Source organism: Ambystoma mexicanum, chromosome 6q (assembly GCF_040938575.1).
Source record: "Ambystoma mexicanum isolate Mex_15411 chromosome 6q, UKY_AmexF1_1, whole genome shotgun sequence".
Lineage (NCBI taxonomy): Eukaryota > Metazoa > Chordata > Amphibia > Caudata > Ambystomatidae > Ambystoma > Ambystoma mexicanum.
The window spans coordinates 1615647367-1615670753 of NC_090937.1; the positions used below are offsets into that span (position 1 = coordinate 1615647367).

A 23387-nucleotide genomic window follows, 5' to 3' on the forward strand; every position below is an offset into this window, starting at 1 on the left:
TCCTGCACCTGTTCTGAATGTTAGGGAAGCCTTCTCCACTGCTGAATATATTGCACCTGTCCTGAATGCTATGGAAGCCTTCTCTGCTGCAGAATAGGCTGCACCTGTTCTGAATGTTAGGGAAGCCTTCTCTGCTGCGGAATATACAGCACCTGTTCTGAATGTTAGGGAAGCGTTCTCTGCTGCTGAATTTGCTGCACCCGTTCTGACTCCTATGGAAGCCTTCGCTGCTGCGGAATATGCTGCACCTGTCCTGAATGTTATGGAAGCCTTCTCTGCTGCGGAATATGCTGCACCTGTTCTGAATGTTAGGAAAGCCTTCTCTGCTGCGGAATATGCAGCACCTGTTCTGAATGTTAGGGAAGCCTTCTCTGCTGCTGAATTTGCTGCACCCGTTCTGACTCCTATGGAAGCCTTCGCTGCTGCGGAATATGCTGCACCTGTCCTGAATGTTATGGAAGCCTTCTCTGCTGCGGAATATGCTGCACCTGTTCTGAATGTTAGGAAAGCCTTCTCTGCTGCGGAATATGCAGCACCTGTTCTGAATGTTAGGGAAGCCTTCTCTGCTGCTGAATATCCTGCACCTGTTCTGACTGCTATGGAAGCCTTCTCTGCTGCGGAATATGCTGCACCCGTTCTGACTGCTATGGAAGCCTTCGCTGCTGCGGAATATGCTACACCTGTCCTGAATGTTATGGAAGCCTTCTCTGCTGCGGAATATGCTGCACCTTTTCTGAATGTTAGGGAAACCTTCTCTTTCCGGAATATGCTGCACCTGTTCTGAATGTTAGGGAAGCCTTCTCTGCTGCGGAATATGCAGCACCTGTTCTGAATGTTAGGGAAGCCTTCTCTGCTGCTGAATATCCTGCACCTGTTCTGACTGCTATGGAAGCCTTCTCTGCTGCGGAATATGCTGCACCCGTTCTGACTGCTATGGAAGCCTTCGCTGCTGCGGAATATGCTACACCTGTCCTGAATGTTATGGAAGCCTTCTCTGCTGCGGAATATGCTGCACCTTTTCTGAATGTTAGGGAAGCCTTCTCTTTCTGGAATATGCTTCTCCTGTTCTGAATGTTAGGGAAGCCTTCTCTGCTGCTGAATATCCTGCACCTGTTCTGACTGCTATGGAAGCCTTCTCTGCTGCGGAATATGCTGCACCCGTTCTGACTGCTATGGAAGCCTTCGCTGCTGCGGAATATGCTACACCTGTCCTGAATGTTATGGAAGCCTTCTCTGCTGCGGAATATGCTGCACCTTTTCTGAATGTTAGGGAAGCCTTCTCTTTCTGGAATATGCTTCTCCTGTTCTGAATGTTAGGGAAGCCTTCTCTGATGCTGAATATGCTTCACCTGTTCTGACTGCTATAGAAGCCTTTTCTGCTGCGGAATATGCTGCACCTGTCCTGAATGTTATGGAAGCCTTCTCTGCTGCGGAATATGCTGCACCTGTTCTGAATGTTAAGGAAGCCTTCTCTGCTGTGGAATATGCAGCACCTCTTCTGAATGTTAGGGAAGCCTCCTTTGCTGCTGAATATGCTGCACCTGTTCTGAATGTTAGGGAGGCCTTCTCTGCTGCTGAATATGCTGAAACTGTTCTGACTGCTATAGAAGCCTTCTCTGCTGCGGAATATGCTGCACCTGTTCTGAATGTTAGGGAAGCCTTCTCTGCTGTGGAATATGCAGCACCTCTTCTGAATGTTAGGGAAGCCTCTTTTGCTGCTGATTATGCTGCTCCTGTTCTGAATGTTAGGGAAGCCTTCTCTGCTGCGGAATATGCTGCACCTGTTATGAATGTTAGGGAAGCCTTCTCTGCTGCTGAATATGCTGCACCTGTTCTGAATGTTAGGGAAGCTTTCTCTGCTGCGGAATATGCTGCACCTGTTCTGAATGTTAGGGAAGCCTTCTCTGCTGCTGAATATGCTGCGCCTGTTCTGAATGTTAGGGATGCCTTCCCTGCTGCTGAATATGCTGCACCTGTTCTGAATGTTAGGCTAGCCTCTCTCCTGCGGAAAATGCAGCACCTTTTCTAAGTGTGAGGGGAACGTCTCTGTGGCTGCACCTGTTTTGCCTGTGTGGTAACATTCTCTGCTGCTGAATATACTGCACCTTTTCTAAATATTAGGGAAGCCTTCTTTGTGGTTGCCCATCCTTTACCTGTTCTACGTGTGAGGGAAGGTTTCTCTGCTGCTACACACGGTGCACATGTTCTCTGGGGATGGGAACCCTTCCCTGTTGCAGCACCTGTACTAAATGTAAGGGAAGACTTTTAAGCCACATGCTGCACATGCTCAGTGTTCGAGGGATGCCTTCTCTGCTAATAGGGTGGTGCACATCCAAGTGAAGCTTTCTCTTGACTACTGCACCTGTTCTACGTGCGAGGAGTGCCTTGTCTTCTGCAGCACCTGTTCTATGTGGGAGGAGCGCCTTGTCTTCTGCTGCACCTGTTCTACTGGTGCGAGGAGCACCTTGCTTCTGCTGCACCTGTTCTACGTTTGAGAAGCGCCTTGTCTTCTGCTGCACCTGTTCTACGTGCGAGGAGCGCCTTGTCTTCTGCTGCACCTGTTCTACGTGCGAGGAGCGCCTTGTCTTCTGCTGCACCTGTTCTATGTGCGTGGAGCGCCTTGTCTTCTGCTGCACCTGTTCTACTGGTGCGAGGAGCGCCTTGTCTTCTGCTTCACCTGTTCTACGTTTGAGGAGCGCCTTGTCTTCTGCTGCACCTGTTCAACGTGCGAGGAGCGCCTTGTCTTCTGCTGCACCTGTTCTATGTGCGAGGAGCGCCTTGTCTTCTGCTGCACCTGTTCTACGTTTGAGGAGCGCCTTGTTTTCTGCTGCACCTGTTCTACGTGCGAGGAGCGCCTTATCTTCTGCTGCACCTGTTCTACGTGCGAGCAGCGCCTTGTCTTCTGCTGCACCTGTTCTACATGCGAGGAGCGCCTTGTCTTCTGCTGCACCTGTTCTACGTGCAAGGAGCGCCTTGTCTTCTGCTGCACCTGTTCTATGTGCGAGGAGCGTCTTGTCTTCTGCTGCACCTGTTCTACTGGTGCGAGGAGCGCCTTGTCTTCTGCTGCACCTGTTCTACGTGCGAGGAGCGCCTTGTCTTCTGCTGCACCTGTTCTATGTGCGAGGAGCGTCTTGTCTTCTGCTGCACCTGTTCTACTGGTGCGAGGAGCGCCTTGTCTTCTGCTGCACCTGTTCTACGTGCGAGGAGCGCCTTGTCTTCTGCTGCACCTGTTCTACGTGCGGGGAGCACCTTGTCTTCTGCTGCACCTGTTCTGCGTGCGAGGCGCGCTTCTCTATTGCTGCATCGTTTGCACGTGCAAACGTGCGCCGTCTGTTCTGCTGCACCTGTTCCACGCGCGAAGAGTGACTTCTCTACTGCTGCACCTCTTTTCTACACAGGGCATGCATATCTTTTGCTTCTTTTTATCTGTTCTATGGCCCATTCAAGGGTGTCGGTAAAACCTAAAGGTCTTAAGCCAATTCTTTTGTGAAATAATGCTATAAAATGCACCAATATTCCCTATCTTGCCTACATTTCTTGCCCGTGAATCCCCTCAAAAACCCCTATAAGAAGTGAGGCTTGCTTGCTTCACATGAATATTAAGGGTCTATCCCATTCGGAGGGTAAGTGCTCAAATACAAAAATGGATACCCTTTCAGATCCGCTCCTTTGTTGTTGATTGTTGTGGTGAGGTGTTTTTCCCTTTTGATAGTCTTGTCGGGCAGGCAGCCTCATGTCTCGGGCTAACTAGGCTTGGCTGCCACCAACATCAGTGATAGCCATGGAGTAGGACCTACTACCTTTTCAATGATGCCTTCTTCCTCCAATTCTGTTAGAATTCTCTGGTAGTTCTCTAGTTCCCTCCCCACCATTTTGCATTGGTGAAACGGTCCCCTGAATTGATGCAGGTCCCCTGAATTGCTGCAGGGTCGCTCGTTGTACTGTTGTTTCAATGTGCAGCCAGACCTGCCAATCTTTCAGACCCATTATCCCTTCAAACAACAAGGTTGTTATCTTCTTGTCAGGCAGATCTTATGTATCATTGAGTATCATTGAGTATGGCCGATGAGTAGCATGGCTTTGCAGAATGATTGAGTCTCTTAAACCTCATGTCGGGGTAACCCCATGCAGGACAGTTTCCGGTGTGCAGAAGAGGACCGCCACAGGAGTCGCACTGTTTGGATGTCAAGTACAAAGGTTCTGGCTGTCTCTGCTAGTGAATACCCTCTACACTGGCAATGTGGCCATTCTGCACTGCCTTGGAATCTCAGGAATTGCTAATTAATTTCCAAGGGTTCTGCCTTTGTCTAAGCAAGTTTGTGTGGCCAATCTATTTCCAATATCTGCTGTACTGTGTTATCCATGGTTCACTGAGGATTTGGTTGCTCAGTCTAGCAGAGAAGCACCCCCTGATCAGCTGCACCCGTGCATCCTCTACTCCATCCCTCAATGCACATGATTGCACCCACTGTGGCAACCTCTAGTGTTATGCAGCCAGAGATTTACGCATGTCTTGCTCAGCTGAAATCCGTTGTGATTTGAATAGGCATGGAGGTCTAATAAGTGGTGAGATTGCTTTGTTGCACTGTAGGACACACCCCCCCTGTGCAAATTGTCTCGAATATTTTGTGACACCATCTCCAACCATGTATAGCATTAGCGACTTTGTTGCGTTATCCACCGCTGCGCTGACAGCCTTTTTACCCATATGCCCTCCCTGGGACCTAAGGTCGATGGAGGGTACGATGTCCTTGCACCGCCAGGAATTTCAACGCCTGCAAGTTAAACGTGTACGAAATAACGAGAAAGTTAATTGACATTTTTTTGGGGTGGTGGGACAAGGCAGATAAGTGGTTGGGGGGTCTTGTAAAGTTAAGAATAGGTGTGGGAGGTGTGGTTTGGGGGTCCGCTGCTTAAATAATAAATAAATAAATTAGCTTTTCATTATTTCATACACGTGTAGAAATTCCTGCTGATGAAATGACATTGAACCCGACGGAGCGCCTCTTTCATAAAATTCAATCATTGGTGCTACTTGGATTAGAGTACATGGTCAAGGATGTTGACCAGGTAGCAGGTTAGGCAGGGGTGCCAATGAGGCAGGGAAAACATTGATAGTCATTTTTATTCAAGTGAAAGCAGTGGCCGCTGTTAAACCTGTAAAAAGTGGGGGCGCACATAACCAGAGAATCGCATGAGTGAGCGAAGCAAGGAAATTCGCATGACATCTTTCAAGAGTGTATTAAGGGAATTCGTTTCATGTGATAATGTCGCTGTAGAAAAGTCGCCAGGTAGGTGGCTTTTTTTTTTACCCTGACCCCTAATTATATATTATTATCTCCAATCCTAGAATAGTTGGGGAAAGTGTTTCATTGTCTGGAGGGTGCATTCTTAGGGAAATGTCGCCACCTAGCGGTTATTTTTAACAACAAAATTACCACTCAATACAGGGAATTCACATCCAGGAAAACGTATGAAGAAATACATTTTATAGTTTCATGGAAGCCTTCATCATTAAGGTACTCTCATACATGACACACTATTACATTAACTGGTGTATCCTTTGAAACAGATGGGGGCAACGATGGCTTTTAAATCACAAAATCTTGACCCATTGCAAGGAGGTGGCAATATGGCCGCTATGCTGGCTTGAACTCTCGCACCCGCTTTGGCTAAGAGTCGTTGGTGTCACCCCAATACAGTCATACCCTAATCTTAGAGGTTTTTCTTGGCTCCCTCACAATCCAATTTCACAAACAGAGAGGGTAAATACAACAGGCAAAGATTTTATGTCTATTGCAGGGATCTGAAAATGCTGGCTGTGCAGATATTTTGGACTACAACTCAAATCATCCCTAACCAGCATAGTCAATAGCCAGATACCATGGGAATTATAGTCCGAAACACCTGGAAAATCAAAGGTTGCAGACCCTTGATCTATTGCAACGTGTCTAATGACCCGGGATCCCATCTCAGAGGGTTTAGGTACTGCATGGTGAGGCTGGACGCCAGGTACGGGTCTTGTGTTCTGGGTGATGGTGAGGCTGGACGCCAGCTATGGGTCTAGTGTTCTGGATGATGGTGAGGCTGGTTGCCACCTATGGGTCTTGTGTTCTGGGTGATGGTGAGGCTGGACGCCAGCTATGGGTCTTGTGTTCTGGGTGATGGTGAGGCTGGACGCCAGCTATGGGTCTTGTGTTCTTTGTGATGGTGAGGCTGGACGCCAGCTATGGGTCTTGTGTTCTGGGTGATGGTGAGGCTGGACGCCAGCTATGGGCCTTGTGTTCTGGGTGATGGTGAGGCTGGACGCCAGCTATGGGCCTTGTGTTCTGGGTGATGGTGAGGCTGGAGACCTGCTATGGGCCTTGTGTTCTGGGTGATGGTGAGGCTGGACACCAGTTAAGTTTCTTGTGTGGTGTGGGTGGTGAGGAAGGACGCCAGGTATGTGTCTTGTGTTATGTGGGTGGTGAGGCAGGACAACATGTATGCTTCTTGCATTGTGGGGAGTGGTCACGCAGGACAGGTAAGGGTCTTCTGCTGTGGGTGATAGTGAGGCTGGATGCCATATATGGGTCTTGTGTTGTGTGGCTGGTGAGGCAGGACGCCAGGTATGGGCCTTGTAGTGTGAGTGATGGTGAGGCAGGATGCCAGGTACGGGCCTTGTGTTGTGAGTGATGGTGAGGCTGGACGCCATTTATGGGTCTTGTTTTGTGTGGCTGGTGAAGCAGGACATCAGTTATGGGCCTTGTATTGTGACTGATGGTAAGGCTCGATGCCAGCTATGGGTCTTGTTTGGTGTGGGTGGTGAGGCAGGACGCCAGGTATGGGTATTGTGTGGTGTGGGTGGTGAGGCACGACAACATGTATGCATCTTGCATTGTGGGAAGTGGTCACGCAGGACAGGTATGGGTCTTCTGCTGTGGGTGATGGTGAGTCTGGACGCCAGGTATGGGTCTTGTGTTGTGTTTGATGGCGAAGCTTGATGCAAGGTATGATTCTTGTTTTGCGATGGATGGTGATGCAGGACCCTAGGTATGGTGTTGTGTGGGTGGTGAGACAGGACTCCAGGAATGGGTCTTGCATTGTGGGGAGTGTTCACACAGGACCGGTATGGATATTGTGTTGTGGGTGATGGTGAAAGAGAATTCCAGGTATAGGTCTTGTGTTGTGGGGTTGGTAAAGCAGGATGCTGTCCATGGCTTTCGTGTTGTGTTGGTGGAGAGGTAGGATTCTAGATATGGGTCTTGTGCTGTGGAATTAGAGGGTCAAGAATTCAGGTGTGGGTACTGTGTTGTGGCACTAGAGAGTCAGGATTCCAGGTGTGGGTTTTGTGCTGTGGCATTAGAGAGTCAGGATTCCAGGTGTGGCTCTTGTGTTGCGGCGTGAGAGAGTCAGGATTCCAGGTGTGGGTCTTGTGTTGTGGCATTAGAGAGTCAGGATTCCAGGTTTGGGTCTTGTGTTGTGGCATTAGAGAGTCCTGATTCCAGGTGTGGGTCTTGTGTTGTGGCATTAGAGAGTCCTGATTCCAGGTGTGGGTCTTGTGCTGTGGCAATAGTGAGCCAGGATTCCAGGTGTGTGTCTTGTGTTGTGGCACTAGAGAGGCAGGATTCCAGGTGTGGGTTGTGTGTTGTGGCATTAGAGGGTCAGGATTCCATGTGTGGGTCTTGTGTTGTAGCATTAGAGAGGCAGGATTCGAGGTGTGGGTCTTGTGTTGTAGCATTAGAGGGCAAGGATTCCAGGTGTGGGTCTTGTGTTGGGGCATTAGAGAGTCAGGATTCCAGGTGTGGGTCTTGTGTTGTGGCATTAGAGAGTCAGGATTCCAGGTGTGGGTCTTGTATTGTGGCATTAGAGAGTCAGGATTCCAGGTGTGGGTCTTGTGTTGTGGCATTACAGAGGCAGGGGTCCAGGTGTGGGTCATGAGCTGTGGCATCAGAGAGTCAGGATTCCAGGTGTGGGTTTTGTGTTGTGGCACAAGAGAGTCAGGATTCCAGGTGTGGGTCTTGTGTTGTGGCACAAGAGGGTCAGGATTCCATGTGTGGGTCTTGTGTTGTAGCATTAGAGAGGCAGGATTCGAGGTGTGGGTCTTGTGTTGGGGCATTAGAGAGTCAGGATTCCAGGTGTGGGTCTTGTGTTGTGGCATTAGAGAGTCAGGATTCCAGGTGTGGGTCTTGTGTTGTGGCATTAGAGAGTCAGGATTCCAGGATTGGGTCTTCTGTTGTGGAATTAGAGAGTCAGGATTCCAGGTGTGGGTCTTGTGTTGTGGCATTCAAGTGTCAGTATTCCTGGTGTGGGTTGTGTGCTGTGGCATTAGAGAGTCAGGATTCCACGTTTGGGTCTTGTGTTGTTGCATTAGAGAGTCAAGATTCCAGGTGTGGGTCTTTTGTTGTGGCATTAGAGAGTCAGGATTCCAGGTTTTGGTCTTGTGTTGTGGCGTGAGAGAGTCCTGATTCCAGGTGTGGGTCTTGTGTTGTGGCACAAGAGAGTCAGGATTCCAGGTGTGGGTCTTGTGTTGTGGCATTAGAGAGTCAGGATTCCAGGTTTGGGTCTTGTGCTGTGGCATTAGAGAGTCAGGATACCAGGTGTGGGTCTTGTGTTGTTGCATTAGAGAGTCAAGATCCTAGGTTTTGGTCTTGTGTTGTGGCGTTAGAGAGTCAGGATTCCAAGTGTGGGTCTTGTGTTGTGGCACAAGAGAGTCAGGATTCCAGGTGTGGGTCTTGTGCTGTGGCATTAGAGAGTCAGGATTCCAGGTGTGGGTCTTGTGCTGTGGCATTAGAGAGTCAGGATACCAGGTGTGGGTCTTTGTTGTGGCATTAGAGAGTCAGGATTCCAGGTTTGGGTCTTGTGCTGTGGCATTAGAGAGTCGGGATACCAGGTGTGGGTCTTGTGTTGTTGCATTAGAGAGTCAAGATTCTAGGTTTTGGTCTTGTGTTGTGGCGTTAGAGAGTCAGGATTCCAAGTGTGGGTCTTGTGTTGTGGCACAAGAGAGTCAGGATTCCAGGTGTGGGTCTTGTGCTGTGGCATTAGAGAGTCAGGATTCCAGGTGTGGGTCTTGTGCTGCGGCATTAGAGAGTCAGGATACCAGGTGTGGGTCTTTGTTGTGGCATTAGAGAGTCAGGATACCAGGTGTGGGTCTTTGTTGTGGCATTAGAGAGGCAGGATTCCAGGTGTGGGTCTTGTGTTGTGGCATTAGAGGGTCAGGATTCCAGGTGTGTGTCTTGTGTTGTGGCATTAGAGAGTCAGGATTCCAGGTGTGAGTCTTGTGCTGTGGCATTAGAGAGTCAGGATTCCAAGTGTGGGTCTTGTTTTGTGGCATTAGAGAGTCAGGATTCCAGGAGTGGGTCTTGTATTGTGGCATTAGAGAGTCAGGATTCCAGGTGTGGGTCTTGTGTTGTTGAATTAGAGAGTCAGGATTCCAGGTGTGGGTCTTTGTTGTGGCATTAGAGAGTCAGGATTCCAGGTTTTGGTCTTGTGTTGTGGCATTAGAGAGTCAGGATTCCAGGTGTGAGTCTTGTGCTGTGGCATTAGAGAGTCAGGATTCCAAGTGTGGGTCTTGTTTTGTGGCATTAGAGAGTCAGGATTCCAGGAGTGGGTCTTGTATTGTGGCATTAGAGAGTCAGGATTCCAGGTGTGGGTCTTGTGTTGTTGACTTAGAGAGTCAGGATTCCAGGTGTGGGTCTTTGTTGTGGCATTAGAGAGTCAGGATTCCAGGTTTGGGTCTTGTGCTGTGGCATTAGAGAGGCAGGATTCATGGTATGGGTCTTGTGCTGTGGCATTAGAGAGTCAGGATTCAAGGTATGGGTCTTGTGCTGTGGCATTAGAGAGTCAGGATTCCAGGCATGGGTCTTGTGCTGTGGCATTCGAGAGTCAGGATTCCAGGTGTGGGTCTTGTGCTGTGGCATTAGAGAGTCAGGATTCCAGGTGTGGCTCTTGTGTTGTGGCATTAGAGAGTCAGGATTCCAGGTGTGGGTCTTGTGCTGTGGCATTAGAGAGTCAAGATTCCAGGTTTTGGTCTTGTGTTGTGGCGTGAGAGAGTCAGGATTCCAGGTGTGGGTCTTGTGTTGTGGCACAAGAGAGTCAGGATTCCAGGTTTGGGTCTTGTGTTGTGGCATTACAGAGGCAGGAGTCCAGGTATGGGTTTTGTGTTGTGGCACTAGAGTTAGGATTCCAGGATTGGGTCTTCTGTTGTTGAATTAGAGAGTCAGGATTCCAGGTGTGGGTCTTGTGTTGTGGCATTAGAGTGTCAGTATTCCAGGTGTGGGTTGTGTGCTGTGGCATTAGAGAGTCATGATTCCAGGTTTGGGTCTTGTGCTGTGGCATTAGAGAGTCAAGATTCTAGGTTTTGGTCTTGTGTTGTGGCGTTAGAGAGTCAGGATTCCAAGTGTGGGTCTTGTGTTGTGGCACAAGAGAGTCAGGATTCCAGGTCGGGGTCTTGTGCTGTGGCATTTATAGAGTCAGGATTCCAGGTGTGGGTCTTGTGTTGTGGCATTAGAGAGTCAGGATACCAGGTGTGGGTCTTTGTTGTGGCATTAGAGAGTCAGGATTCCATGTGTGGGTCTTGTATTGTGGCATTAGAGAGTCAGGATTCCAGGTGTGGGTCTTATGTTGTGGCATTAGAGGGTCAGGATTCCAGGTGTGTGTCTTGTGTTGGGGCATTAGAGAGTCATGATTCAAGGTGTGGGTTTTGTGCTGTGGCATTACAGAGGCAGGAGTCCAGGTATGGGTTTTGTGTTGTGGCACTAGAGTCAGGATTCCAGGATTGGGTCTTCTGTTGTTGAATTAGAGAGTCAAGATTCTAGGTTTTGGTCTTGTGTTGTGGCTTTAGAGAGTCAGGATTCCAAGTGTGGGTCTTGTGTTGTGGCACAAGAGAGTCAGGATTTCAGGTATGGGTCTTGTGTTGTGGCATTAAAGAGGCAGGAGTCCAGGTGTGGGTTTTGTGTTGTGGCACTAGAGAGTCAGGATTCTAGGTTTTGGTCTTGTGTTGTTGAATTAGAGAGTCAAGATTCTAGGTTTTGGTCTTGTGTTGTGGCTTTAGAGTGTCAGTATTCCAGGTGTGGGTCTTGTGTTGGGGTATTAGAGAGTCAGGATTCCAGGTGTGGGTCTTGTGCTGTGGCATTAAAGAGGCAGGAGTCCAGGTGTGGGTTTTGTGTTGTGGCACTAGAGAGTCAGGATTCCAGGTTTGGGTCTTGTTGTGTTGCATTAGAGCGTCAAGATTCCAGGTTTTGGTCTTGTGTTGTGGCGTGAGAGAGTCAGGATTCCAGGTGTGGGTCTTGTGTTGTGGCACAAGAGAGTCAGGATTCCAGGTGTGGGTCTTGTGTTGCGGCATTACAGAGGCAGGAGTCTAGGTATGGGTTTTGTGTTGTGGCACTAGAGTCAGGATTCCAGGATTGGGTCTTCTGTTGTGGAATTAGAGAGTCAGGATTCCAGGTGTGGGTGTTGTGTTGTGGCATTAGAGAGTCAGGATTCCAGGTTTGGGTCTTGTGTTGTTGCATTAGAGAGTCAAGATTCTAGGTTTTGGTCTTGTGTTGTGGCGTTAGAGAGTCAGGATTCCAGGTGTGGGTCTTGTGTTGTGGCACAAGAGAGTCAGGATTCCAGGTGTGGGTCTTGTGCTGTGGCATTAGAGAGTCAGGACTCCAGGTGTGGGTCTTGTGTTGTGGCATTAGAGGGTCAGGATTCTACGTGTGTGTCTTGTGTTGGGGCATTGGAGAGTCAGGATTCCAGGTGTGGGTCTTGTGCTGTGGCATTACAGAGGCAGGAGTCTAGGTATGGGTTTTGTGTTGTGGCACTAGAGTCAGGATTCCAGGATTGGGTCTTCTGTTGTGGAATTAGAGAGTCAGGATTCCAGGTGTGGGTGTTGTGTTGTGGCATTAGAGAGTCAGGATTCCAGGTTTGGGTCTTGTGTTGTTGCATTAGAGAGTCAAGATTCTAGGTTTTGGTCTTGTGTTGTGGCGTTAGAGAGTCAGGATTCCAGGTGTGGGTCTTGTGTTGTGGCACAAGAGAGTCAGGATTCTACGTGTGTGTCTTGTGTTGGGGCATTGGAGAGTCAGGATTCCAGGTGTGGGTCTTGTGCTGTGGCATTACAGAGGCAGGAGTCTAGGTATGGGTTTTGTGTTGTGGCACTAGAGTCAGGATTCCAGGATTGGGTCTTCTGTTGTGGAATTAGAGAGTCAGGATTCCAGGTGTGGGTGTTGTGTTGTGGCATTAGAGAGTCAGGATTCCAGGTTTGGGTCTTGTGTTGTTGCATTAGAGAGTCAAGATTCTAGGTTTTGGTCTTGTGTTGTGGCGTTAGAGAGTCAGGATTCCAGGTGTGGGTCTTGTGTTGTGGCACAAGAGAGTCAGGATTCCAGGTGTGGGTCTTGTGCTGTGGCATTAGAGAGTCAGGATTCCAGGTTTGGGTCTTGTGTTGTGGCATTAGAGAGGCAGGATTCCAGATTTGGGTCATGTGCTGTGGCATTAGAGAGTCAGGATTCCAGGTGTGGGTCTTGTGTTGTGGCACAAGAGAGTCAGGATTCCAGGTGTGGGTCCTGTGTTGTGGCATTAGAGAGGCAGGATTCCAGATTTGGGTCATGTGTTGTGGCATTGGAGAGACAGGATTCCTGGATTGGGTCTTCTGTTGTGGAATTAGAGAGTCAGGATTCCAGGTGTGGGTCTTGTGTTGTAGCATTAGAGAGGCAGGATTCGAGGTGTGGGTCTTGTGTTGTAGCATTAGAGGGCAAGGATTCCAGGTGTGGGTCTTGTGTTGGGGCATTAGAGAGTCAGGATTCCAGGTGTGGGTCTTGTGTTGTGGCATTAGAGAGTCAGGATTCCAGGTGTGGGTCTTGTGTTGTGGCATTAGAGAGTCAGGATTCCAGGTGTGGGTCTTGTATTGTGGCATTACAGAGGCAGGAGTCCAGGTATGGGTTTTGTGTTGTGGCACTAGAGTCAGGATTCCAGGATTGGGTCTTGTGTTGGGGTATTAGAGAGGCAGGAGTCCAGGTGTGGGTTTTGTGTTGTGGCACTAGCGAGTCAGGATTCCAGTTTTGGGCCTTGTGTTGTGGCATTAGAGAGTCAGCATTCCAGGTTTGGGTCTTGTGTTGTTGCATTAGAGAGTCAAGATTCCAGGTGTGGGTCTTGTGCTGTGGCATTAGAGAGTCAAGATTCCAGGTTTGGGTCTTGTGTTGTTGCATTAGAGAGTCAAGATTCCAGGTGTGGGTCTTGTGCTGTGGCATTAGAGAGTCAAGATTCCAGGTTTGGGTCTTGTGTTGTTGCATTAGAGAGTCAAGATTCCAGGTGTGGGTTTTTTGTTGGGGCATTGGAGAGTCAGGATTCCAGGTGTGGGTCTTGTGTTGTGGCATTAGAGAGGCAGGATTCCAGGTTTGGGTCTTGTGCTGTGGCATTGGAGGGGCAGGATTCCAGGTGTGGGTCTTGTGCTGTGGCATTAGAGAGTCAAGATTCTAGGTTTTGGTCTTGTGTTGTGGCGTTAGAGAGTCAGGATTCCAAGTGCTGGTCTTGTGTTTTGGCACAAGAGAGTCAGGATTCCAGGTGTGGGTCTTGTGTTGTGGCATTAGAGAATCAGGATTCCAGGTGTGGGTCTTGTGTTGTGGCATTAGAGAATCAGGATTCCAGGTTTGGGTCTTGTGTTGTTGAATTGGAGAGTCAGGATTCCAGGTGTGGGTCTTGTGCTGTGGCATTAGAGAATCAGGATTCCAGGTGTGGGTTTTGTGTTGTGGCACTAGAGTCAGGATTCCAGGATTGGGTCTTCTGTTGTGGAATTAGAGAGTCAGGATTCCAGGTGTGGGTGTTGTGTTGTGGCATTAGAGTTTCAGTATTCCAGGTGTGGGTTGGTTGCTGTGGCATTAGAGAGTCAGGATTCCAGGTTTGGGTCTTGTGTTGTTGCATTAGAGAGTCAAGATTCTAGGTTTTGGTCTTGTGTTGTGGCGTTAGAGAGTCAGGATTCCAGGTGTGGGTCTTGTGTTGTGGCACAAGAGAGTCAGGATTCCAGGTTTGGGTCTTGTGTTGTGGCATTAGAGAGGCAGGATTCCAGATTTGGGTCATGTGCTGTGGCATTCAAGAGTCAGGATTCCAGGTGTGGGTCTTGAGTTGTGGCCTTAGAGAGTCAGGATTCCAGGTGTGGGTCTTGTGTTGTGGCCTTAGAGAGTCAGGATTCCAGTTGTGGGTCTTGTGTTGTGGCCTTAGAGAGTCAGGATTCCAGGTGTGGGTCTTGTGTTGTGGCCTTAGAGAGTCAGGATTCCAGGTGTGGGTCTTGTGCTGTGACATTAGAGAGTCAGGATTCCAGGTTTTGGTCTTGTGTTGTGGCATTAGAGTGTTAGTATTCCAGGTGTGGGTCTTGTGCTGTGGCATTAGAGAGGCAGGATTCATGGTATGGGTCTTGTGCTGTGGCATTAGAGAGTCAGGATTCAAGGTATGGGTCTTGTGCTGTGGCATTAGAGAGTCAGGATTCCAGATTTGGGTCTTGTGTTGGGGCATTAGAGAGCCAGGAGTCCAGGTGTGGGTCTTGTGTTGGGGCATTAGAGAGTCAGGATTCCAGGTGTGGGTCATGTGCTGTGGCATTAGAGAGTCAAGATTCCAGGTTTCGGTCTTGTGTTGTGGCGTGAGAGAGTCAGGATTCCAGGTGTGGGTCTTGTGTTGTGGCACAAGAGAGTCAGGATTCGAGGTGTTGGTCTTGTGCTGTGACATTAGAGAGTCAGGATTCCAGGTGTGGGTCTTGTGTTGTGGCATTAGAGAGGCAGGATTCCAGGTGTTGGTCTTGTGCTGTGGCATTAGAGAGTCCTGATTCCAGGTGTGGGTCTTGTGTTGTGGCATTAGAGTGTTAGTATTCCAGGTGTGGGTCTTGTGTTGTGGCATTAGAGAGGCAGGATTCATGGTATGGGTCTTGTGCTGTGGCATTAGAGAGTCAGGATTCAAGGTATGGGTCTTGTGCTGTGGCATTAGAGAGTCAGGATTCCAGGTTTGGGTCTTGTTCTGTGGCATTAGAGGGTCAGGATTCCAGGTGTGGGTCTTGTGCTGTGGCATTCGAGAGTCAGGGTTCCTGGTTTGGGTCTTGTGTTGTGGCATTAGAGTGTTAGTATTCCAGGTGTGGGTCTTGTGCTGTGGCATTAGAGAGGCAGGATTCATGGTATGGGTCTTGTGCTGTGGCATTAAAGAGACAGGATTCCAGGTGTGGGTCTTGTGTTGTGGCATTAGAGAGTCAGGATTCCAGGTGTGGGTCTTGTGTTGTGGCATTAGAGAGTCAGGATTCCAGGTTTGGGTCTTGTGTTGTGGCATTAGAGAGTCAGGATTCATGGTATGGGTCTTGTGCTGTGGCATTAGAGAGTCAGGATTCCAGGATTGGGTCTTGTGCTGTGGCATTAGAGAGTCAGGATTCCAGGTATGGGTCTTGTCCTGTGGCATTAGAGAGTCAGGATTCCAGGTGTTGGTCTTGTGCTGTGGCATTAGAGAGTCCTGATTAGAGAGGCAGGATTCCAGGTTTGGGTCTTACGTTGTGGCCTTAGAGAGTCAGGATTCCAGGTTTTGGTCTTGTGTTGTGGCGTGAGAGAGTCAGGATTCCAGGTGTGGGTCTTGTGCTGTGGCATTAGAGAGTCAGGATTCCAGGATTGGGTCTTGTGCTGTGGCATTAGAGAGTCAGGATTCCAGGTATGGGTCTTGTGCTGTGGCATTAGAGAGTCAGGATTCCAGGTGTTGGTCTTGTGCAGTGGCATTAGAGAGTCCTGATTAGAGAGGCAGGATTCCAGGTTTGGGTCTTGCGCTGTGGCATTGGAGAGACAGGATTCCAGGTATGGGTCTTGTGCTGCGGCATTAGAGAGTCAGGATTCCAGGTATGGGTCTTGTGCTGTGGCATTAGAGAGTCAGGATTCCAGGTGTTGGTCTTGTGCTGTGGCATTAGAGAGTCCTGATTAGAGAGGCAGGATTACAGGTGTGGGTCTTGTGCTGTGGCATTGGAGATTTAGGATTACAGGTTTGGGTCTTTTGTTGTGGAATTAGAGCGCCAGAATTCCAGGTGTGGCTCTTATGTTGTGGCCTTAGAGAGTCAAGATTCCAGGTTTTGGTCTTCAGTTGTGGCATTAGAGAGTCAGGATTCCAGGTGTGGGCCTTGTGCTGTGGCATTAGAGAGTCCTGATTCCAGGTGTGGGTCTTGTGCTGTGGCATTAGAGTGTCAGGATTCGAGGTGTGGGTCTTGTGCTGTGGCATTAGAGAGGCAGGATTCATGGTATGGGTCTTGTCCTGTGGCATTAGAGAGTCAGGATTCAAGGTATGGGTCTTGTGTTGTGGCATTAGAGAGTCAGGATTCCAGGTGTTGGTCTTGTGCTGTGGCATTAGAGAGTCCTGATTCCAGGTGTGGGTCTTGTGCTGTGGCATTAGTGAGTCAGGATTCCAGGTGTGGGTCTTGTGCTGTGGCATTAGTGAGTCAGGATTCCAGGTGTGGGTCTTGTGCTGTGGCATTAGAGAGGCAGGATTCCAGGTATAGTTCTTGTGTTGTGGCATTAGAGAGGCAGGATTCCATGTATGAGTCTTGTGTTGCGGCATTAGGGAGTCAGGATTCCAGGTGTGGGTCTTTTGTTGTGGCATTAGAGCGCCAGAATTCCAGGTGTGGCTCTTATGTTGTGGCCTTAGAGTGTCAGTATTCCAGGTGTGGGTCTTGTGCTGTGGCATTAGAGAGGCAGGATACATGGTATGGGTCTTGTGCTGTGGCATTAGAGAGTCAGGATTCAAGGTATGGGTCTTGTGCTGTGGCATTAGAGAGTCAGGATTCCAGGTATGGGTCTTGTGCTGTGGCATTAGAGAGTCAGGATTCCAGGTGTTGGTCTTGTGCTGTGGCATTAGAGAGTCCTGATTAGAGAGGCAGGATTCCAGGTTTGGGTCTTGCGCTGTGGCATTGGAGAGACAGGATTCCAGGTATGGGTCTTGTGCTGTGGCATTAGAGAGTCAGGATTCCAGGTGTGGGTCTTGTGCTGTGGCATTAGAGAGTCCTGATTAGATAGGCAGGATTCCAGGTGTGGGTCTTGTGCTGTGGCATTAGAGCGCCAGAATTCCAGGTGTGGCTCTTATGTTGTGGCCTTAGAGAGTCAAGATTCCAGGTTTTGGTCTTCAGTTGTGGCATTAGAGAGTCAGGATTCCAGGTGTGGGCCTTGTGCTGTGGCATTAGAGAGTCCTGATTCCAGGTGTGGGTCTTGTGCTGTGGCATTAGTGAGTCAGGATTCCAGGTGTGGGTCTTGTGCTGTGGCGTTAGAGAAGCAGGATTCCAGGTTTGGGTCTTGTGTTGTGGCATTATATAGGCAGGATTCCAGGTGTGTGTCTTGTGCTGTGGCGTTAGAGAAGCAGGATTCCAGGTGTGGGTACTGTGTTGTGGCACTAGAGAGTCAGGGTTCCTGGTATGGGTCTTGTGCTGTGGCATTAGAGAGTCAGGATTCCAGGCTGGGTCTTGTGCTGTGGCATTTGAGAGGCAGGATTCCAGCTGTGGGCCTTGTGCTGTGGCGTTAGAGAGTCAGGATTCCAGGTGTGGGTCTTGTGGTGTGGCATTAGAGATTCAGAATTCCAGGTGTGGCTCTTTTGTTGTGGCATTAGAGAGTCAGGATTCCAGGTTTTGGTCTTGTGCTGTGGCATTAGAGAGTCAGGATTCCAGGTCTGGGTCTTTTGTGTGGCATTAGAGAGTCAGGATTCCAGGTGTGGCTCTTTTGTTGTGGCATTAGAGAGTCAGGATACCAGGTGTGGGTCTTTGTTGTGGCATTAGAGAGTCAGGATTCCAGGTGTGGGTCTTTGTTGTGGCATTAGAGAGTCAGGATTCCAGGTGTGGGTCTTGTGCTGTGGCATTGGAGGGGCAGGATTCCAGGTGTGGGTCTTCTGTTGTGGCATTAGAGAGTCAGGATTCCAGGTGTGGGTCTTGTGCTGTGGCATTGGAGGGGCAGGATTCCAGGTGTGGGTCTTGTGTTGTGGCATTAGAGAGTCAGGATTCCAGGTGTGGCTCTTTTGTTGTGGCATTAGAGAGTCAGGATTCCAGGTGTGGGTATTCTGTTGTGGCATTAGATAGTCAGGATTCCAGGTGTGGGTCTTTTGTTGTGGCATTAGAGAGTCAGGATTCCAGGTGTGGGTCTTGTGCTGTGGCATTGGAGGGGCAGGATTCCAGGTGTGGGTCTTGTGTTGTGGCATTAGAGAGTCAGGATTCCAGGTGTGGCTCTTTTGTTGTGGCATTAGAGAGTCAGGATTCCAGGTTTTGGTCTTGTGTTGTGGCATTAGAGAGGCAGGAGTCCAGGTATGGGTTTTGTGTTGTGGCATAAGAGAGGGAGGAGTCCAGGTATAGTTTTTGTGTTGTGGTGAGTGGATTAACCCTGTCCTATATATATGAACAGCACGTCTATTTATAACAATGTATCAAATGTCACTTTCGAGGTGTACAAAATATTCCATTCCAAGATTTACGCATCTGTTATTTTGCCGGAATTGCCCTTGCTTGACCCTGAGAGCCAAACCGGACTCCCTGGCTTATCTCTGTCTCTCCTCACCCATCATTCCTCTAGCTCTCCACACCCTCAGCTAAGAGTCCCAAAACATGATGACGTATAGCAGGCACTCGGTGGCTCTCCATGGCTATCGGCACGCTGCAGAGAGTGGGTCTGATGCAGCAGACTATCCCTACAGCAACTTAAGGCTATTCAGGTGCCGTAATTCCTTCATCAAAGGGTCAGTTGATAATGCACCAGCTTTCAAACTTGAATAAACACTTTCTAAAAGGCTCATTTGGGAGTTTTAATCCAATTTGATATCTCATTGACTTCAAACATATAAAAGGAGGACAAGCGTGAAGACTATTTCCATAGATTGTTTGGCCAATTTAGAATTTTTGATATAAAGCTAATGTGGAAGGAAATAGTAAATGATGTGTCTGTGAACGTGGCTACAATAAGATTCCTAGACAATCTGAAAATGTAAGCTAACATTTTGAGAGCAAAAAAAATTTTTAGTCACCTAATTGTTTTTACTGCTTTTATAAATGAATTTGCAAATTGATGTAATTGTACATAAGTAAAATGAAAGAGATGAAACACACATATGAGTATGTGAAAATGATAATTGTGATAATTGTGAAAGGTTTAATAAAAGCAAAAACACAAAATAATTTTTTTTAAAAAGTATATAAAACCTCCTGAAGACCCACTGGCACCACAGTGGACAAACTCAGGTTTTGACATTTCATTTGAAGTCATGCATATAAAATTGGATTAAAACTCATATGTCACCCTTTTGACTCAAAGTGTTTATTCAAGTTTAAAAGCTGGTGCATTATCAAATGGCCCTTTAAAGAAATGACCAGATTTATTAGAATTGGGCAGATACAATACTGTGACATTTTTGCTGACAGCTACATGAAAAACTAAATAATTGAGATTTGCCAGAAGGTTGACTGTTGCCGTCATTTCCTTCTATACACAGGTATGCAGGTGCCGATTGGACTATTTCTTAGAGACACTTCCACGCCGCCTAATGAGGGCGTTCTTAGATTTTAGACTGAGAAGCGCTCTTACGTTATTTTCCCTGAAGAAGTAGATGGTGCGGTCTCGTCGGTCGTAGTAGGCGGTGTCGATGGGGCTGAAGACGCCGGGAAAGCCCTCTGTGATTGGCCGTGGGTAACGGTTCCCCTGTGGATCTTCCGTGTACGCCTTGTCGTTCACGCTGTCGTATCGCCAATACTGGGTGCCTGAGGGTGAGACAATGAGACCGGGGTCACGGTAGGAACACAAGGCGGAAGAGAGTATGGATGAAAGGAAAGGACACAGTAAATGTAACAGAAAGAGGTGTAGGGAGTCAAGGTCCAGCAAACTGGGTAAAGAAGAGGGCCAGTGGGGCAGTGCCAAGGGAGGAAAGAACCAAAGGGGAGTATTATTATGTAGGAGAGAGGAAATGAAAAACAGAAATTGAGTTGGGAAGAGAAGATATTTATCCTGGATCGCACAAGAACAAACACAGTTATGGATACAAAAAAACGTCTAAATTGGGATTTGTGAATTTGCACCACAGGCTGAATTTTAGCTGGGGGAGCATTTAAAAAAAAACATTCGTGAACATTGACACATTTCAATATACATTAGACTGATGGTCAGAAATACCAGTTGCACAGGGCACTAAGCTGTTGAAATCTGGTCCAGATTGACATGACGGACTCGCACTTGATATTTTGCCCTGAGGCCAGTACTAGCCTGTATTATTTAAATTTGATTTATGTCAAAAGGGGATTCCATGCACACATTTTGATATAATAACGGTTTAGTAAAGAATGATGTGATCAAAGGTGAATGGTGGAAGTGTGTCCATAACTGCGGGATTGGCGAGCATTGGTAAATCTAACAGATTGTGTTTGTGTCTAGGCATGCGCTGTGCATTTGGCAGACACAGCCATAATGGTCCTAGGTGCCATAAATTGGCAATAGATGGAAAATGTGGTTAAGCTGGAATATGACATCCGTGCTTGATATAGCAAATATCTAAACAAGCCGAAGCGGTTGGCTTTTACAATGCTTGTTTTCAATAGGAGTTCAGTGCAAGGCCCAGATACATATTAAGTGGCTGAAGGCACACCCTTTAAGATATTTGAATATGTCAGTACTGCATTTACAGCTGCAACTAAGCCAGTAACTCAAAGCAACACTGGCTGTAATCCAATGCAAAAGTTTCAGTTTATAGTTTGCGCTTAAAAACCTCTAATAAAAATACCATGCAACCATACAGACACAATTAGAGAAGCAAATAGATGAACAGAAGAGTGAAAACAATCAAAGCCTTAATGAAAATAGAAGGAACACCGAAGGAGGGGCAGGGGTGCAAAAAGATTACACATAAGAAAAAGTATCTGCATGATTTGAAGACAAGGAAAAATAGGGGTTTATGTACACAAGCAAAACTGAGTAGTCATTAAAGACTTGGGCCTCATTACAAGTTTTGCGGTATTGCAGCAGAAAATCCACAGGAATACTGCCAAACAGATTTACCATTACCGTCCCCATGGGGATTGTCAGAATTAATTTGGAGATTTTACCCTCGACCGAACCTCCAAACTCGTAGCTGGGCAGAGCAGTAATGTGACGGTAATGCAGCAGTAATGGAATTACAGACACATTACAATTACCACAGACTTATTCTTGCACCGCCAAACTTGTAATGAGGCCCATTTGTTAGGCAATGCAATTGTGCACAGTAAGAAATAAGCAACGTGAGTGTTACAGGGTGTCCAGGTGGCACAATTAATGGCAGAATGCATTCAAATAACAGAATCCTTGGGAAGATCGCACAAAAAGCGGGCGGTAAAAAGCAAAGCGAATGACAGACAGATAAGTCTTGCACTTTAGGGGTAATAGGATTAGAGAAAAAAAGGAAAGACATGAAGATATTCCTTTCTATAGACAAATATATATTGTCAGATGCTGAGAAGCTGAACTTTGATCAAACGTGAATACAAGAATTTAGGCAGAAGAGAAAATGTCAACTTTAATAATGATGGGAACTATTAAAGTAAACAAGGAGATCCAGAAGGAAGAGAAGGGTTAGGGGTAAAGTTCATTCTTTTTCATGTCATCTTAATACTAGTGTAAAACTAATGTAAAGGATATTATAGTTATTACTGATAAGTGATTGGAGGTTATTTAAGTATTGTAGAGGATCAGATGTGTACGCCATTGAAAGAGCCCGCCCCCTAACCCCCAACATACTGGATGAACAACAAGAAGACACTGTTCATGACACCAGGTAACATTCCAATGCCGCATCGGGTCTACGAGAGACAGTATGCACTCAGACAACCGTATCGAATGTACCCTCGAACGCACTGAAGTGGTAGCAGGAGATTTGCAGACACCACTGAACCTACAAGAGCTGTGAAGGAAATCTGACAGGTGCAAAATGATGTCATAAGGAGAAGATACAATGACACACAGAAACGAGATGAGGAGACTTAAAGAATGGAGATGCAATTAAAGAAACAAGAGTAAGCCTACATACACAAGTGAGAAGAAACCATATATACACAGAAGATAAGTAACCAGATGAGTAGTCAATGTAGATATGCAGAAACGCAAGGTAGATGAGCCACATAGAGGCTTGCTGCTGTAGAAAATATAACACAGGTAAAGTGGTCATTTTGAAAAGATGGATGTCGGCTTGGAATAAAAGTAAGCGAGAAGCTTGAAGGACAGAGACCAGGTTTGCAGAGCTGACAGACGCTGGAAAAGGGATTTGCGCACAAACAAAGGATAGCGGTTGGCCAGAGATGAAGGATGCCACAGCAAGAAGCAATTGCAGAGTACAAAGGGAGTCAATGAGGATAAGCAATGTACTCAGGACATATTTCTCCTAGATTAAGTAAATGAGCGAACATTTGTGAATGCCAAGTATTGACAATTAAAGATGCAGAAAGCATATGTGAGAGGGAGCAACCAGGTCTCCAGAGGCCGAAGAGAGTCATGTCACCTAGAATAATTGAATCAAATAGCACTAAATAGACAGGCGAGGTGGACAAAAACATGGTCTCTTTAAACGTAGTGCAAGACCCGAAAACAAGGCCAATTCTTAAGCTCCAGGTGAAAATAACAATGTACCTTAACTCCCTTTAAAATTGCAGAGAAGAGAACATCCAGCAAGGTTAACTACAAAGAAGAAGCCTTGGCTGAAGGCTTGGCTGTTGAGAGATGGTAGACTAATTGGGCGACCGGGCAGTGGACTGAAGTTGTTCTCTACACATGGGTGTTCTTTTGCTTACGTGCTGCTATCGAGCCGAATGTCCAAGATTGGGAGAGAATGCCAACCAATCATTAGGGCCTATGCAACGGTGAACATACATTATTGCAGGGGCCAATCCGCTGCTGTTATGCTGCTATAATCTGTATCATACGTAGTTAGAGGGAAGTTCAAGGCATGCCTGCCAGAAGAGGGGCAGCTAATGATGTTCCTAACATTGGGAGGATAGCTCAGGGGCAGCGCGTTCACCTTGGAGGCAAGATGACGCAGAGCAACATAGGTTTGATACCGGGTCCGCACTTAGATACCTCTGGCTATTAAGCATGTTATATATAACCAATTACAATGATAGTAACTATAAGTTATGTTCCACTAACCAATCCCTCTGTCTGATAGGTTTTATTTTTTCCACAATGGATGACATCATAGGTGACGTACATCGAGGTATAAAGCCTTTGTGTAACCGAAATGTAATCAAGAGTGTGTGAGCTACAACTTGTTGTTTGCCAGGTTTCCCTACTTTATTGAATTGATAATAGAGTAGTATTTGGCCATATTCTTGGAGTCTGTCCAGTTATTTGGGTCTGAAATCATTTATTATGGTAACCCCATCCTGCGCATAAGAACGCCCAAGGGTGCTGCTGCTGTACAGTATTCACAATGTGTGCCTA

The 23387-nt window shown here is 47.5% G+C and overlaps 1 protein-coding gene across 1 annotated transcript in view; it reads right to left on the reverse strand.

Annotated features, from left to right (window-relative positions):
• Positions 1-23387, reverse strand: part of LOC138516910 (matrix metalloproteinase-21-like) — a 270395-nt gene that overhangs the window by 92195 nt on the left and 154813 nt on the right. Inside the window, exon 7 of the mRNA XM_069632367.1 lies at positions 19515-19687. Coding sequence (XP_069488468.1) covers positions 19515-19687 — 173 coding nt within the window. The remainder of the gene's footprint in view (positions 1-19514; positions 19688-23387) is intronic.